The 15,259-nt window shown below is 48.1% G+C and overlaps 1 protein-coding gene across 8 annotated transcripts in view; it reads left to right on the forward strand.

Annotated features, from left to right (window-relative positions):
• The window catches only part of AMPD3 (adenosine monophosphate deaminase 3), a 48,938-nt gene that overhangs the window by 5,748 nt on the left and 27,931 nt on the right, over positions 1-15,259 (forward strand). For 5 of the 8 annotated variants that reach the window (XM_045484500.1, XM_045484498.1, XM_045484501.1 and 2 more), the window contains exon 2: positions 4,510-4,735. In XM_045484500.1, the coding sequence (XP_045340456.1) occupies positions 4,515-4,735 (221 nt within the window). In that variant the 5' untranslated portion in view covers positions 4,510-4,514. Of the gene's footprint in view, positions 1-87; positions 591-626; positions 651-4,509; positions 4,736-15,259 lie in introns of those variants that run through there. The other 3 variants (XM_045484496.1, XM_045484502.1, XM_045484503.1) reach the window with 3 other exon arrangements.

Consider the following 15,259-nt stretch of genomic DNA (forward strand, 5'->3'; position numbering starts at 1 on the left):
CAGGGAGGTTGCTTTGGGGGGCCTTGTGAGGGAAGGCAGGCCAGATTGTGCCGTAGACAATCCCCTTGGTAGAATGAACCTGGTCACCAGGCCAGGCCCGAGGAAGCAGCAAGGGTGACGGTGTGGCACGTTCCTGCTTGGCTTTCAGAGGTCTGGGCATTAGAGGGAGGCCGTGGCTTGTCTTCTGTGCTCGGTCAGGTCAGGAAGGCTGAATGAACTGTTGTGTTGGGGCAGCGGCTTTGTGTCTTGCTCTGGGGAGGGCTGAGAACAGGGCCAGGACACCGCATTCAGCACGCAGCAGCTATGGATAGCTGGCATTACCTGGGCCCTTTAGGAGTCTTGGAAATTTTCCACTTACATTTCATATTCATGGAAGAATTTCCAGCCCAGACACTTCCTGCTCTTGCTCACGGCAGCTCACAGATATGCAAAACAGAGACCTCCCACCCCAGCAGCCGCAGACAGGACCCAGCCAGCTGCACTCAAACGGACTCAGCTCAGCCTTCCGGGCATACGCGGCCCATGGCCTGAGGGCCTCGCCTGTGCGGCATGCTCAGGATCAGCCATGGAGACTCCAGCCCCAGGCTCAGGTCTGTGTCATGGGTTCTGACCGTGGGAGCCTGGCAAGAACAAGAAACAGCTTCATTTGTGTAAGGAGGGGATTTGAGTGGTACTGTGCTTCCATTCTGGAGGGGCTATGGTGCCATGAAAAGTAACTGTTTGTTGAAATGGTGGCATTTTATAGCTTTCTAACTTTGTGACACTTCTTTAAGCTCGTCACAGGGTGTCGTTTGTAACAGTGAGATAAGCTGTATCCCTAGCTGATTGAATTTATGGTTAAGCCTCCCAAGCCTGCCGGCTTCAGCTGACTAACGGTTGACAAACGGGTAAAAGCCAGGCTTGAAGAAGCAGCTGGAGCTGAAACTGCTTGGCATCTACAGAGCAGGCTTTCCTTGTATAAGCCTGCCCTGCCAGGTGTCTCTAGGTCTCAGAAGAGAGCCGGGCTGTGGAGGGAGGGTTGGCAGGAGGGAGCTGTCCGGAAGACAGATGTATAATGGGCTCCTAAGGCTCACTGACTTAGCCCAGCACCCCAGCTGGGTTACTTGATCTATACTAAGGTATGGAGTGAAGTCTTCACCACTTATTGAAGACACTGGTAATAATTCTGCAAGAGATTGATATGGCTTCTGCAATGAAAGGAATCTATCTCTATGGGGAAATGTTGCTATATGATCCTATCCTCGGGTCATTGATATGCCTTGGGAATCTGGGGTGAGGAACTGTGGGATATAGCATCTTCCTGATAACTGACCACATGACCTGTTTCACCAGCAACAAGTGTTGACCTTTCATGGAACCACGGTGGGAAAAGGCTGGTTTAAACTATTTAAAGAGAAAAGAAGATCTTTTGTAGAAAGATGCATCCCGAAATGTATGTTTAGTTGACTTCAGCGAGGTGAAAATGCTTCATGGAAAGACATGGCAGTCTGTCATAAGAGCCCTCAGGCACAAAGGACCCTCTACCCCATGCCCACTTCTGAGGAGGCCTGGTGGGCTGTGTCAGGCCTGGGTGTGTTTGTAGGGGAAAGGACTATGGGGTAGGAAGGTGATGGGGGACAGTTTCTGTCCAGGGCAAGAGCTAATGCAGAGATGGATCTCAATGGTGTTAATTCCCTTAGCTGGCCAGTGTCTGATGTGGATTAGGTGGGAGAGGACCCTAATTACCAAAACCTGGGATGTAGAAGTTTGATTTTCTTCCTAGTTTCCTTTCATTAAAAAAACCTCTTCAGTCTATTTATTTTCTGGGGCACTTAGGTGGCTCAGTTGGTTGAGCGTCCAACTTCGGTTCAGGTCATGATCTCGCGTTTGGTGGGTTCGAGCCCCACATTGGGCTCTGTGCTAACAGCTCAGAGCCTAGAGCCTGCTTCGGATTCTGTGTCTCCCTCTCTCTGCCCTTCACCTGCTCACACTTTGTCTCTCTCTCTCTCTCTCTCTCTCTCTCTCTCTCTCTCTCTCTTTCTCTCAAAGATGAATAAACATTAAAAAATATTTATGTTCTTTCTATCTTCTTTGTGTTTGTTAAAATGACATTATAACAGCATCAGTGATCAAAGTCAGATACTGCCTCACACATGCAGTCCTGTTATCTGGTCATCCGAGTATGTGTCTCTCTTCCAGCCCTTGTCTTTAAGGGAATGCATTTTCATCTCACTGCAACAAAAGCATGGGTACAGTTTTATGTATTAATTTTTTCATTTACAGTTATTTCACAATATTTTTTATGTGATTACACTGTCCTCATAATTATAATTTTGGTTGCTTGACTTTTTTCTTCAAGTGAATGTGCTCTTATTTGGACACTTTAAAGCTTTTTATATAAATAGTGCAGGTAAACATCTTTGTGCTTTTTCCTTCAGATTCTTTTCTTAGAAGCAATTTCTGGAACTGGGTTTATTCTGTCAAATGGTATGGATGCTTTATGGCATTTGCTGCCCCTTGCCCGGGCCCTATTTGATGTCTACTTCTGAGATGCCCTGTGAGGTTGTAGAATGCTGCATTTGACCCGCAGCCTTAGAGTGGGGAGAGGGGTTGATGGGGTCCAGCTTCCTTTTCACCTAACAGCTCCCCCTGGCTCTAGTTCTGTGTCTTCCTCTCCATTTCTCTCTCTGTCACCTTTTTCCCCAAGCCCCGTTCTGATGATTTCCAGCTTCCCCTTCTGTGTGCTATCAGGATGTGGACGTCTCCACAGACAGCTCTGTCTCTTCCTCTTTGCAGGTCTGGCCTTCACTGTCTTGCTCTCTGCTGCTACCGATCAGCACAGTTACGTGCCAACTTCCTCCCTCCACAGCAGCTCCCTCCCACTCAATCACTTGGAGGGGAGAGGCCCAGGAAAGCTATCGTCCTGGGTGTGGAGGGAAGGAGGAAATTGGATTCACAGTCAAGGGGCTCACAGATGTACTTTGACTGGTGTTTGACCTGCTTTCTTCCTTCCTGTCTGTGTCATGAATTAGGCCCATGAGAACACCAGAGCAGCAAGCCTCCCTGGGCACCGGAAAGCTCTCTGGTATCTAGAAATTACAGCACTTAGAACTGACAGTGCCTTGGAGACTGCCTAGTCTCATCCCTTTATCTCACAGAGGAGAAAACTGTGAGGCACAGAGAGTGACTGTCCCAAGGCTGCTCAGTGAACCTCTCCTCCCCTGTAATTGCTTCCTTTCCTGGCCACACGGAAACGGGGCTCCTGTCTTACCTTCATCCTCGTCTCCCGGCTGACTAAACCACCTCTCTCTTTAAACCTTGCTCAAAGAAACTGTGGTAATAGGTAGACAGGACACCCTTCTTCCAGAGCTGCTCTAGTGAAGGTAGCTTGTTGATAGGATGCAGTATTCATTCATTCCGTAGGAGTGACGCTGGGCACAGCCAGGGAACCTACCCTGACAACTAGCTGGACAAAGAGAAGCACTACAATGTAGTGGTTAAGAAGACAGGCATGGGGACCAGGTGCTTGGGTTCAAACCTCTGAACAGAGGCTCAGAGAGGAAAGGGGCAGAGGGCCAAAGGCTGAGAACAGCTCAAGTCTCTGCTCATTTAGTAAAAGTGTGACCCCGGGCAAGTTAGCTCTCTGTGCCTTCATTTTCTCATCTGTAAAATGTGAATAATAGGATTCACTGAGTTAATAAGTAGAGTTAATGGCAGAGTGTACCTATTAATAAGTCCTATATAAATGTTAAAAGAAAGACAGGTAGAAAGAAAGAAAAGAAAGGAACAAACCAGGTAATTTAGGCCAGCTAGGGATAATAAGGAGCCAGTGTGAAGAGAGATAGGCCAAGCTTTGAGGAAGGAAGTTTTCAGTGGGGCTGTGAAAGATAGAGTATCCCTGTCTCTAAACCTTTATTTTATTTGCTGTGTCTTGTTCAGAGTTCCAGAAAACTTGGGAGATGGTAGAACCGTCATGGTAGATTCTTTCTTTTCAGCAAAAGAGCGTGTTTTGTGTGATGAAGAATGTGACTTTGGATCGCCCAGAGCACTGTGGCCATCTCATGGGACCTTAGGCTAATCATTAAGAACTTTGGGCTCTCATCTTCCTTTTATGCAGTGGGGAGTGAGGTTTGGTCATTGCTGTACCCAGACGGCCCCCTGATAGTCTGCAGGAGAGGGGTCTGAACTCTCCTATCCCTTCCCCGTCATGGAAACAAAGCCAGGAGAGGTAGGACTGCCAGCACGCTGTGGGTCCCCTGTGTTCGGGACAATAGAAACACACGTAGTTCGGTCATTCTTTGACTTCTGAACATTTGCTTTCTCGTGAAAGTTGAGTGGTGCTATACCCTTCACATCCAATGACTTATGGAGCTAGTTTCTGAAGCCGGTGCACTGGGTTTGGTCTGGGGAATTCCGGAGTAAGACAGCTGACCCCAAGGACCCTTGTTTTAGTAGCTTCTCCTCCCCCACCCCACTGACTCGGGCCATCTGGGAATTCCAGAGGCTAACGCTTTGCTCTTTTTCTGCTAGCCGAGATGCCGCGCCAGTTTCCCAAGCTGAACATCTCCGAGGTGGACGAGCAAGTCCGGCTCCTGGCAGAGAAAGTGTTTGCTAAAGTGCTCCGAGAAGAGGACAGCAAAGATGCCCTGTCCCTCTTCACTGTCCCCGAGGACTGCCCCATTGGGCAGAAGGAGGCCAAGGAGAGGGAGCTGCAGAAGGAGCTGGCGGAGCAGAAGTCCGTGGAGACGGCAAAAAGGTTTGTCCCCACAAGCCAGAGCACATGTGCACAGAGGTGCAGACCCAGGCAGGCTGTGGGCATGTGTCTGAGATAGGGGGCCTGTCCCTGGGAGCTGAGTTCATTCCTTAACCAAGACCCCTTAATTCACCACTTCTTTCTTGAAGGCCGTTTCCAGGCCTGTGTTTGGCAGAAAAGGTAAAAAAACACTTTTTCTCTGCTGCTGTTTGAACAACAAATCATGTGCATAAATACACGCCATTTGCAAATGACAGTTCTATGATCCTTTTGGAAATTTGAAGATTTCTTAGGAAACATCAATTTTATTTCTTTTCATCGCTTGGCAATTACTTTGCATTATTAAATAAGTCAGTTCACTATGTGCCAGGTGCTATACTAGGCACAGAGGATGCACTAATGAACAAGATATTTCTAGTCCCTGCCCTATTGAGCTTACAGGTAGTTGGTCTAGACAACAATTAAGTAATGGGACAAATTAAATTAAAAAAATGACAAGTAATGATAAGTGCTGTATCAGTGAGGGTCTAACCAGAAAAAACAGAAATCACTTAAATACTGGAAGGAGGATTTAAAATTCTTTTTTTTTAAAGCTTATTTATTTTTGAGAGAGAGACAGAGCGTGAGCATGGCAGGGGAGGGAGGGGCAGAGAGAGGGAGACACAGAATGCAAAGCAGGTTCCAGGCTCTGAGCTGTCAGCGCAGAGCCTGACATGGGGCTGAACCCATGAACCATGAGATCATGACCTGAGCTGCAGTCGGACGCTTAACCGACTGAGCCACCCAGGCAGCCCTGGAAGGAGGATTTTAACGCAGGGAATGGTTGCTGAGGTGGCAGAGACCTGAGAAGACAAGCAGAGGGCAGGGAGGCAGGCTGGAGACTCAAAGCAGTAGGAAGCAGCTACCACTTGAGGCCGCAGGGATGATGGAAAGAGGCGGTGCTGCTGGAGCCCAGGGGGGAGAAGTTGGAACTGTGGTGGCCTTTTCGATGGAAAAGGAGCCAAGGAGGAGAGGCAGCAGCTGCAGAGATGCTTCCAAGGCAGAGATGGAAGCAGGAGATACCTAGCTGCAATCCTTCTGGCACCTTCCAGTTTCTCCCAGTGGTTGCCATTGGCCAAACCTAGCCAGAAGCCAGCTAACACAAAGCAGGAAACACAGGGGGGCAGGGGGGAGATTGAGAAGTGGATCTGAGGACAAGCAGGCCTAGCATGGGTGCTATGAAGTGGATGAATAAAGGGTTGAAGGAGAGAGAGAGAGAGACCTCAGGCTGGAGGGATAGTCAGGGCTCAGGTCAGACTGGTCTTGTGCTCCCTGATGAGAAGTTTAGATCTTAAATTCAAGTACAATGTGAAACCCTCCTCCTTTCAGTTGATCTCACCCAGGAGAGCGGAATTAAAGAATAAAAGAACTTTGAGAAAAAGTCTAGTGGGCTTTAGCTCGGTGCTTGGACCACCAGCATACTGCAGACCTCAGAGCTAACATGGTGGAACGTGAGCCCTGACTGTGACCTGGTCAGCAATCAGGTCCTTCCTAAGATATCTCCTTATTTTTAAAGCACGCCCTCTGCTTTCTTGGTAGTATAGAATTTCAGTATTTCCTTCACTTTTTGGGAAAGAAGTAAAAAGGCAAGTACAGGTATAAAGGCTTCGCCATCCATAAAATAAGTGAGGGGCTCTGGGCCCATGGAGAGAAGGGGTAGTGGGTGCCGTTAGCCAGCTGTGAGTGCCAGCCTGTGTTAGGTGAGGTGGGGTGGCTGGAGGTCCAACAGTGTGTTCACCCCTGGAGGGTCAAGAAGAGGGGCGCCTGGGTAGCTCAGTCGGTTAAGCGTCTGACTTCAGCTCAGGTCACGATCTCGCGGTCCGTGAGTTCGAGCCCCGCGTCGGGCTCTGGGCTGATGGCTTAGAGCCTGGAGTCTGCTTCCGATTCTGTGTCTCCCTCTCTCTCTGCCCCTCCCCTGTTCATGCTCTGTCTCTCTCTGTCTCAAAAATAAATAAACGTTAAAAAAAATTAAAAAAAAAAAAAAGAAGAGCATGACTGTAGAGGCCCCTCATCCACACTGCACTGGCTTAACAGAGGGCTGGCTTTGTGGACTGAATGGTGTGCATAACCCGCTGTGTCTTATGAATTGAGCATTTTTGACCCTTAATAATTGGAAGAGAAGAAGTCCTGGTATTTTTTATTATCGGAAATAGTGGGGTTCTGAGGCCAGTTTCATTACAGGGTGACACCGGGCCTCACATCTGCAAAAAGAGAGTGTACTCTTCTTATCAATGCCCAGGCTAACAGCAAAATGGAAACTTTCTTACTCTAAGTCCAAATGGTGCCTCACAATTTCCAGAAATTCTTCCATAGGCTGGCTCCTCTCCAGGAATTATGTTCTGTCCCTGCTCGTTAGGATGTGGTGGTCTTGGTTCACATCTATCTGCTCCCTAACACTGGCAGCTTCCTGAGTTCTGTATCTGGATCCCCAGGCTCCAGCCTAGGACTTAGGCCATGTTGGTGAGCAGTGGATGTGTGACAGAGAAAACCTGTAGTATCTTCACAGATAGCACTTCAGGGTGGCTACAGCTCTCTGGACCATTGTGTTCTGTCACTCTCTAGTATGTTCTATGACCTTAGAAAATTAGGAAATGTCTCTGTGCCCTACTTTCTTCCTCATCTATAAAGTGGGGATGGTAACAGTAGCTACTTTTGTGGGGTGTTGTGAGGAATGAGGGAATTGACATGGAAAGGGCCTAGAACAGTGTCACAATAAGCCCTCTGTTAACTGTTCACTGTTTGCCCGACTTCCTCCTGGGGAGACAGCATCAGCTACTGCTTACTGTGGGCTCAGTGCTGGGCTGTGTGGTTTGCTTTCATTCTTTAATCCCCACATCAAGCTTATTAATTGGATATTCTTATGGACTTCATTTTGCAGATGAGGAAACTAAGGCACAGAGAGGTTAAATTAACTTGCATGAGAATGCAGAATGAGTAAGTGACAGAGCAGGGAGTAGAATCCACGACTTTTTTTTTTTTTTTTTTAATGTTCATTTTTGAGAGAGAGAGAGAGAGAGAGAGAGAGAACACATGTGTGTGGGGAGGGGCAGACAGAGATGGGGATGGAGTATCTGAAGCAAGCTCTGTGTTAACAGCACAGAGTCCCATGTGGGGCCTGAACCCACAGACTGTGAGATCATGACCTAAGCAGAAGTCAGACACTTAACCAAGTCGGACGTTTAACTGACTGAGCCACTCAGGTGCCCCAAAGAACCCATGTCTTTTGAATCTAGAACCCCACACCTTGATCATGAGGCTATTCTATCTCCAGCCAGGGGTGGAGTCTTTGGTTCCACCCGTAGATGCTGGAATGACACTGGGTGCTGCTCCCCAGGGTATTATTGCCGGCTTTTGAATGAAATGAAGGAAGCTGGGCCAGAGCTCCCCAAAAGAAAAGCTTCTTTTCTGCCAAAGGATGGACTGATCCCCAGACTACCTGTCAGAAGTCCCAGTGTTCTCCAGAGCGGTACATCCCTAATTTTCTTTCAGCCTCACTGCTCAGTAGAGGCGCCATTATGCAAACATTCAGACGTGGACAGTCCCTGGAGAAACCCTCTCCCCAGCTTCCTCTTTGTCTCTGGCTCCTCCTTGATACTCTGGAATGTAAGTGGTGATGTGGAGGCATCCTGCAAGGAGCCCACAGGCCTAGAGCCTGCAGCACATCTCCAGATACCCAGAGTCTGTGGGTTTGTGTTTCAAACTGTGACATGAGAAGGGACATCGTTTGGAAAAAGCCCTTCCTCACTCTGGCTCTTCTGAGAAGCCTGAATATTCCTGGCACTTGGAGAAAGCCTTTCTTTACAACCATTGCCTTTTTCTCTTTTACGAAGCAAGCAAGCAAGCAAAGACTATTGGAGGTCTAATGTAAAGGCACAAACTAAAATCAGGAAATAAAACAGTTTCTTCCAAAAAGAAGAAAAACTGGATTGTGAATAAGAAAGAAGAGCACCTAAAACATGGAGGCTGGCTCCAGGAAGCCAGCAGCTGTAAGAGCTGAGCTGGGTTCAGACACAGCCCTTCTAGGATTGGGGGCTCTCTCCAGGGAGCCAGTGATTCAGCCTGCTCAGAGAAGCACTTGTTTTGCAGAGGCTGGGACCTCTGGTCTCCATCGCTGCTCCCCCAGGCTGGGTGAGGAGGCCAGCAGGGACAGCTTGCTACTGGGCTCTACTTCCTTAGGAAGATGGCATTAGCTAAGACTCTGTTGGGACGTGGGGGTGGGTCGGGGGGTGGGTCCAAGAGGGGTGGACCATCTATGGAATCAAAGTTAGGGGGCAGAGAAAAGAAGACAGGAAAACCTGAGAAGTACCCAGAAGCTCTCTTTTGTTCACTCCTCCTTTTTTTTTGCCTTTGCTCACTTTGAATTTATCATCCTACCTAGCCAGAGCACATCTACCCTACTAAAGTACAAAGTTGGAACTTAGCCAACACTGACGGTGACATGAAGAATGTCTGTGCAACCAAAATGTACATTAGTGCTCCCCAGCTCTCCCATTTCTTCTTTTTGAGCAGCTTTATTGAGATACAATCCGCATGCCATACAACCCACCCATTTAACCTGTACAAGTCAGTGGTTTTTATTATACTTGCAAAGTTATACAACCATCACCACAATCAGTTTTAGAACATTTTTATCATTCCCCAAAGAAACCCTAGTAGCTTTCAGCTGTCATGTCCCCAATACTCTTGTCCCATCTCCTATTTATTCTTACTTCATATAATAAGCTTGGTGATCTTGTTTCTTATCCTGTGACAGATTTAAGGAAGGAGACTGGGGAGTGGAATTTCTACAGGCAGGGTCATTGTGGTGACTGTAAGCTCAGGCGTGGGAGTCAAGGCCACTGGGTTCAAATGACGCCCATGTGTTAGTACTGAGTGCACTTGGGCGAGGTCTTCACTGCAGGAGCCTATTTCCTGATCTGCACAATGAGGGTAATAAAACACCTACCTTGGGAGAACTAAGTGAGCTAATATGCATGACTACTTAGGACAGCACTTGGAACATCATTAGTGTTCTTGTTTCTGTCATTATTATTTGACAGTCACCAGTGAGGGAGGAAACTATGAAAAGCAGACACAAGAATTTTAAGTCTTGGGACAAAATGCCTTTAAGCTCATGACTGGGTAACACGGTGATGACTCTGAGTCATCGAGAGAACTTGCAATTATGTTCGGCACGCTCTGATTAAGATATAGGAATTATGAATTTCATTTTAAAAAGCCACATCATAGTTGTTGTTGTTGTTTTTTAAATTAGGGTATAAAGGGGACAGACTTTGTCTGAAAAATGTAGCTTTCTAGAACAGCTGCTTTCCCAAGTAAAACAGATAAACAGATAGTTGTTATGAGTTGAGCATAGCACAGCTACAATGTTATTAAATCATTTTGTTTAATGAAATTTCTTTTTTTTTTTTTAAGTATTTTTTGGGAGAGCACAAGTGGAGGAAGGGCAGAGACAGGGAGACAGAGGATCTGAAGCGGGCTCTGCACTGAGAAGCTGACAGGCTGACAAGGCTGACAGCCATGAGCCCGATGTGGGACTGGAACTCAGGAACTGTGAGATCACGACCTGAGCCAAAGTTGGACACTCAACCAACTGAGCCATCCAGATACCCCTGTTTAATAAAATTTCTTAAATTAGGGCTATGCAACTTTTAAAATTCAGGGCCATTAACAAAGCAGCTTCATTTAAACCCGTTTGATTCATCTGCTTTTAAAGTTAAGAACAAAAAGCTGGGGCCTTTGGGGAGGAAGGGCAATGGGAAGGGAGTTGGTGGGCAATGGAGTCCTATGCTTGGTCAGGAGAGAGCAGAGGGGGATAGTGACAAGGGAGGGCAGGTTATCAGAGGGAAGTGAAGGAAGAAACAGGGGTTGAGATTGTGAATTTTTACACCTGATAGGCTTCAAGTGTGCAATTCAAAGCCACACCCCCTGAGCAGGCCACTGGTCACTTGGTGGGCACAGGGAGTACGTGCTCTCCACGGGGCCCAAGCGCCTGGCATTCCTTCTCCTAGTGTCTGCCCATCACGGAAGTGCACCATAGTCAGCTGTATCTGCTTTCTTCCTTCTGGATCGTCTGGGACCTTTGGTCTCAGTCACTGCTCCCCACTCTCACATGAATCACTGCAGTGACAGTGGAAGCAAGAGCAACAGCTGAGCCTCTGGAGGTGGGGAATGCCTGCCCCACCTAATGGCATTCCAATTAAAACCGTGAATAAATCTCTATGCTGGTTTGTGGCTCTTGCCCCAAACCTTTATTTAAAAAAATTTTTTTTAATGTTTATTTATTTATCTTTGAGAGAGGGAGAGAGTGAGGGAGAGGGGAAGAGAGAGAGAGGGGACAGAAGATCTGACAGAGCGGGCTCTGCACTGACAGCAGACAGCCTGATGCGGGGCTTGAACCCACAAGCTGTGAGATCATGACCTGAGCCGAAGTCAGATGCTTAACTGACTGAGCCACACAGCCGCCCCTCTTGCCCCAAACCTTTAAAGTGGTAGTTCTCATCTGGAAGGGTAGAGGCTACCAGAATGATCTGAGTATGTGAGAGGGAGGTTTTCAAACAAGCCTGCTCATTCTGAAGTGTTCTCCTCTCCCTTTGAGAACGATGCAGGGAGACATCTCTGATCCCGCTGCTTCACTGCTCCCACCCTCAGTGTGATTAGGTGTCTCCTCTGGGATCCCAAAATATCCAGAGCCTCTCACACACCAACGACATTGTGTGGTGACAGTCTGCTGAGTTGTCTGGCCATCTATGCCATCATCGGTCAGTCAGTCCCTGGAGTCCAAGGTATATTTTCTATCTGTCTAGCCCTGGGGGCTGGCACTTGGTACTTTATTGAATAAAGTGACTTGTTGTACACAGTTGAGAGCATCTGGTGAAAGGTTTGGTCTGGTGACTTTCCCAGCCTTCAAGTCCTCTGGACAGACTACATAGGGGCAATGGGCTTGTGAAGGTCCCTGGGAAGATGCTGGCTATTCTCTAGAAGATTGAAGAGGGTCTTGGGGTTCTTAACTTGGGTTTAACACATGAATCAAATGTTATTACAGGAAGGCTTTGGGGTGCCCAGATGTTGAGGAGGGTTGGGAAATGGAGCAGGGTAATGATGGGGACACAGTGAATGGCAGGGGCAGCTGAGGGCCATAGAGCTGGGGGGGGGAGGGGCACCAGACAGGTGCTAAGAGATACCACAATAACAGCCCATGTGACCAGTTCGTGTCCTTGTATAGAGGACCTGTTTGGGCAAGAAGGTTCTTGTGACCCAGAAGTGCCATCCATTTCAGAGAGGACAAAGCTGCTCTGGGCCCCTTGGGTCCTTAGGCTTGGCCTGGAGCTGGTGTCCTCACAGCCCCACACCCTGCCAGCTCTTTGGTAGGAGTGAGTTTCTGCCAGGTGGATGTGTGGGTGGGGGAAAGAGGGGGCGTGCCAGCTGTGGCAGAGAGAGCTGGCTTACTCTGATGCCCCAAGGGCTAGCACGAGGTAGAACAGGTGGGACTGTGGACAGACAGATCTTGGCCCATCATAAGGAAATGCTTTCTAACAGTGGCAACAGATCATGTTTTGTTCACCTTGTTTGTGTGCTTAGCACTGGCCTGGCCCAGAGTAAGTGCTTGGTAAGTGTTTCTTGAACAAATGATTGATTGCTGATGTCTTATCCAGAAATGTAATGAGCTGTCTGTCAGTAGAGGTATTCAAGCAGAGGCAGTGTTAATGAGAGGACTGGGGTGTGTAGTGTTTAAAATCCTTTCCAGCTAGGACAGTCCCTTGTTCTATAATCCAGACAAAGCTTACTTTAAGCTTATTAAAAGACAACTTCTTTTATTGCTGTTACACATGCGGGGCTTCAGACAGCCTTGAGAGGGAAAGAAAGACAGGTGTGTGGACACACGTGCATATTCAGTCACTCAGTTGCTGCTTTCCACCTTTGTTGCCTGAGCCTTGGTTGAATAGAATGGATACTAGATATGCGCCTACAGTAGACAGAATTTCTAAAATGCCCTTCCCAAAGATGGCCCTCCCTAATCTCCAGACTTTCTGAATATGATGAGACATCACTCAGCGATTATACCGTCATATGTAGCACAGTAGCAGACTTGAAGATAAGGAGGCTACAGAGGTGGACTTGATCTAATGACACACATATAAAGAGTAGGGGGCTCTCTCTGGCTGGTAGGAGAAGGGAAGTCAGAGAGGTTTGGAGCACAGAGGCAGCTATGCCTGGCTTTGAAGATGGAGGGGGCTGTGTGCAAGAATCAGAGAGCAACCCCTGCCCAGTAGCCAACCAGGAACAGGAACCTTAGTCTTATGGCCATGTGGAACTGGATTCCACCAACAGCCTGGATGAGCATGCAAATGGATTCTTTCCCACAGTCTCCAGATAAGAGCTCAGTGAAGCCAGCATCTTGATTTTGGCCTTTTGATACCTGGAGCATAGAGCCCAGCCAAGCCTACCCAGACGTCTCACCTACAGAACTGTGAGCCAATAAATGGGTGTGGTTTTTAAGCCACCAAGCTTGTGGCAATATGTTATGTGCCCCAATAGAAACAATACAGGGCCCTCTCCTTGGGCTCCAGTTAGCTTTTCCAATGTTCTGAGATATAAGCTTAATGGTTAGCTCTTGTTACTCCAAGCCCTTGCCCAAGGTGAGCAAGCCCTGAGGAGTTGCCCCATCTGTTGTTTAACCTATCCCTGTGCCTGCAAAATCTGAGCTCCTAGCCCACAGATGTTCACATGTGACAGTCTGGTGCTCACTTGAAGACCAAGACAGGAGACATAATGGATGTCTTCAAGAAGAACTCTTTGGGCACCTGCTGATGGGTACTGGCTTCCTCACTGAGGCAGAGGAATATGGACATTCCTAGGACAAGCCTGGTGGGTTCTTGGCTTAGGCAGCCTTCCAGCTTCCTGATTATACTGGGCTTTATTACCTTTCTTACCTGTTGCTCACCTTAGATGTTACCTTGCTTCTCCCTGGTGAGACTGGCCCTCAGGCAGCATTGGCTGAAGCATGGGGGTGAAGTTGGCAAAGAGACAAAACAGTGAGCTGGCAGGCATGTGAATGACACAAATGCCAGAGTCTTATGGGACCCAGCTGAACCGGTCAGAATGTTAGAGGGAGCCCAAAGTAATAGCTCTTCCTGTAGGTGTGAATAACCAAAAGATGCCAAAGTGAGAACTGTATTGGTCAAGGTAAATCTGCCTTTGAGGAATGATTGACTGGCATGAGTTGACATCTTCCTTGGGGGCATGTTGCTTAGCTTAGCTCTGTGGAAAGGATGGATGGCAGGCTGGAGAGAGCCTGGGTTGTAGGCTCCTGGAGTTCAGGCTGCCTTTCCTGAACAACTCAGTGCATCTGTTTTGCAAGGCCCAAGGTCAGGACAAAGTCAAACTCTTGAAAAGGGGCTGCCTCTACTTTCCAGGTGTAAATAGCCTTGCCCCAAAGAGGTGATAACACAAGTGGGCAGATAAAGACCTGAGAGCCATGGCAAGCGTTGGGTGTATAGACAGAAGAGGTAAATGTGGTTCCTGAAAAATTAGCAACGGGCCTGTAAGGAGACCTGGTCAAGTGTCAGGAGGAAGGTAACCTCTTCCAGGTGACACATAAGGCCTGTTTGGAGATCAACCAATTTTTCCACCCCTTCTAGGTATCATGGCACCTAGAAGAGAGAGGAGTTCTGGGGGTCTGTGGGCCACTGAGGCCTTTGCTGGTGACTGTAGGCCTTGGATATCCTGCTGAGTCCTCAGCTGGTTTCTGGCATTGGGCACTGCTGGGTGGCTATGCTGGGGGCCTGGGGTCATTAAAGTCAGAACTCCTCCCAGGAGAGGGGAGTGCTCATGGCTTTACCTCATTACTGGTTAACTCCCTTCCTGGAGATCCTAGGACTTGGGGTAGTGAGTGTTCACAAATCACTGTAAATACGCATGAGCTTGTGGCACTTTAAAACCAACCTATGCCCACTTCCCAGAGAGTTTGTAAAATCATCTTTTGGTGCTAAGTGACCAAAGGGACCTGAGATTGATGCTGACTGATCTCTTTCTCATAACAGAGATACAGATCTGCACCTGCCCAGCAGTAGCAGCAGCCAGGATGGCACAGATTAGGCACAGGAAGGAGCAGAGGGGGTGACGGGGTGGATAAGTTCCCAGAGAGGCGGTAGGCTATGGGCTAACTGCCACCCTGCCCTGTGACTTTGTACAAGCCCTCTTCCATCTCTGGGCCCCTGACTCCTTCATGAAAAAAAGAGGTGGGACTAGTTAGTCATCATGAGCTCTTCTGGCTCCAGTGCCCCAAATTGTGAATGCTTTGAAATACAAGGTGGTTATCTGTCTGTGACCCTGTTCATTGTCCTTCCTGAGGCTGTTCAGATGCTGGGACTCGGAGTTTGGGTGACTTAATATGGTCCTCACTCCTGCCCTTGGTGTTAGACCCCTGCAGTATGGTCTGCTCTCTGTCTCCCAAGACAGTTGCCTTCTCTAATGTTCTGTGTGCCC

This window comes from Leopardus geoffroyi, chromosome D1 (assembly GCF_018350155.1).
Source record: "Leopardus geoffroyi isolate Oge1 chromosome D1, O.geoffroyi_Oge1_pat1.0, whole genome shotgun sequence".
Lineage (NCBI taxonomy): Eukaryota > Metazoa > Chordata > Mammalia > Carnivora > Felidae > Leopardus > Leopardus geoffroyi.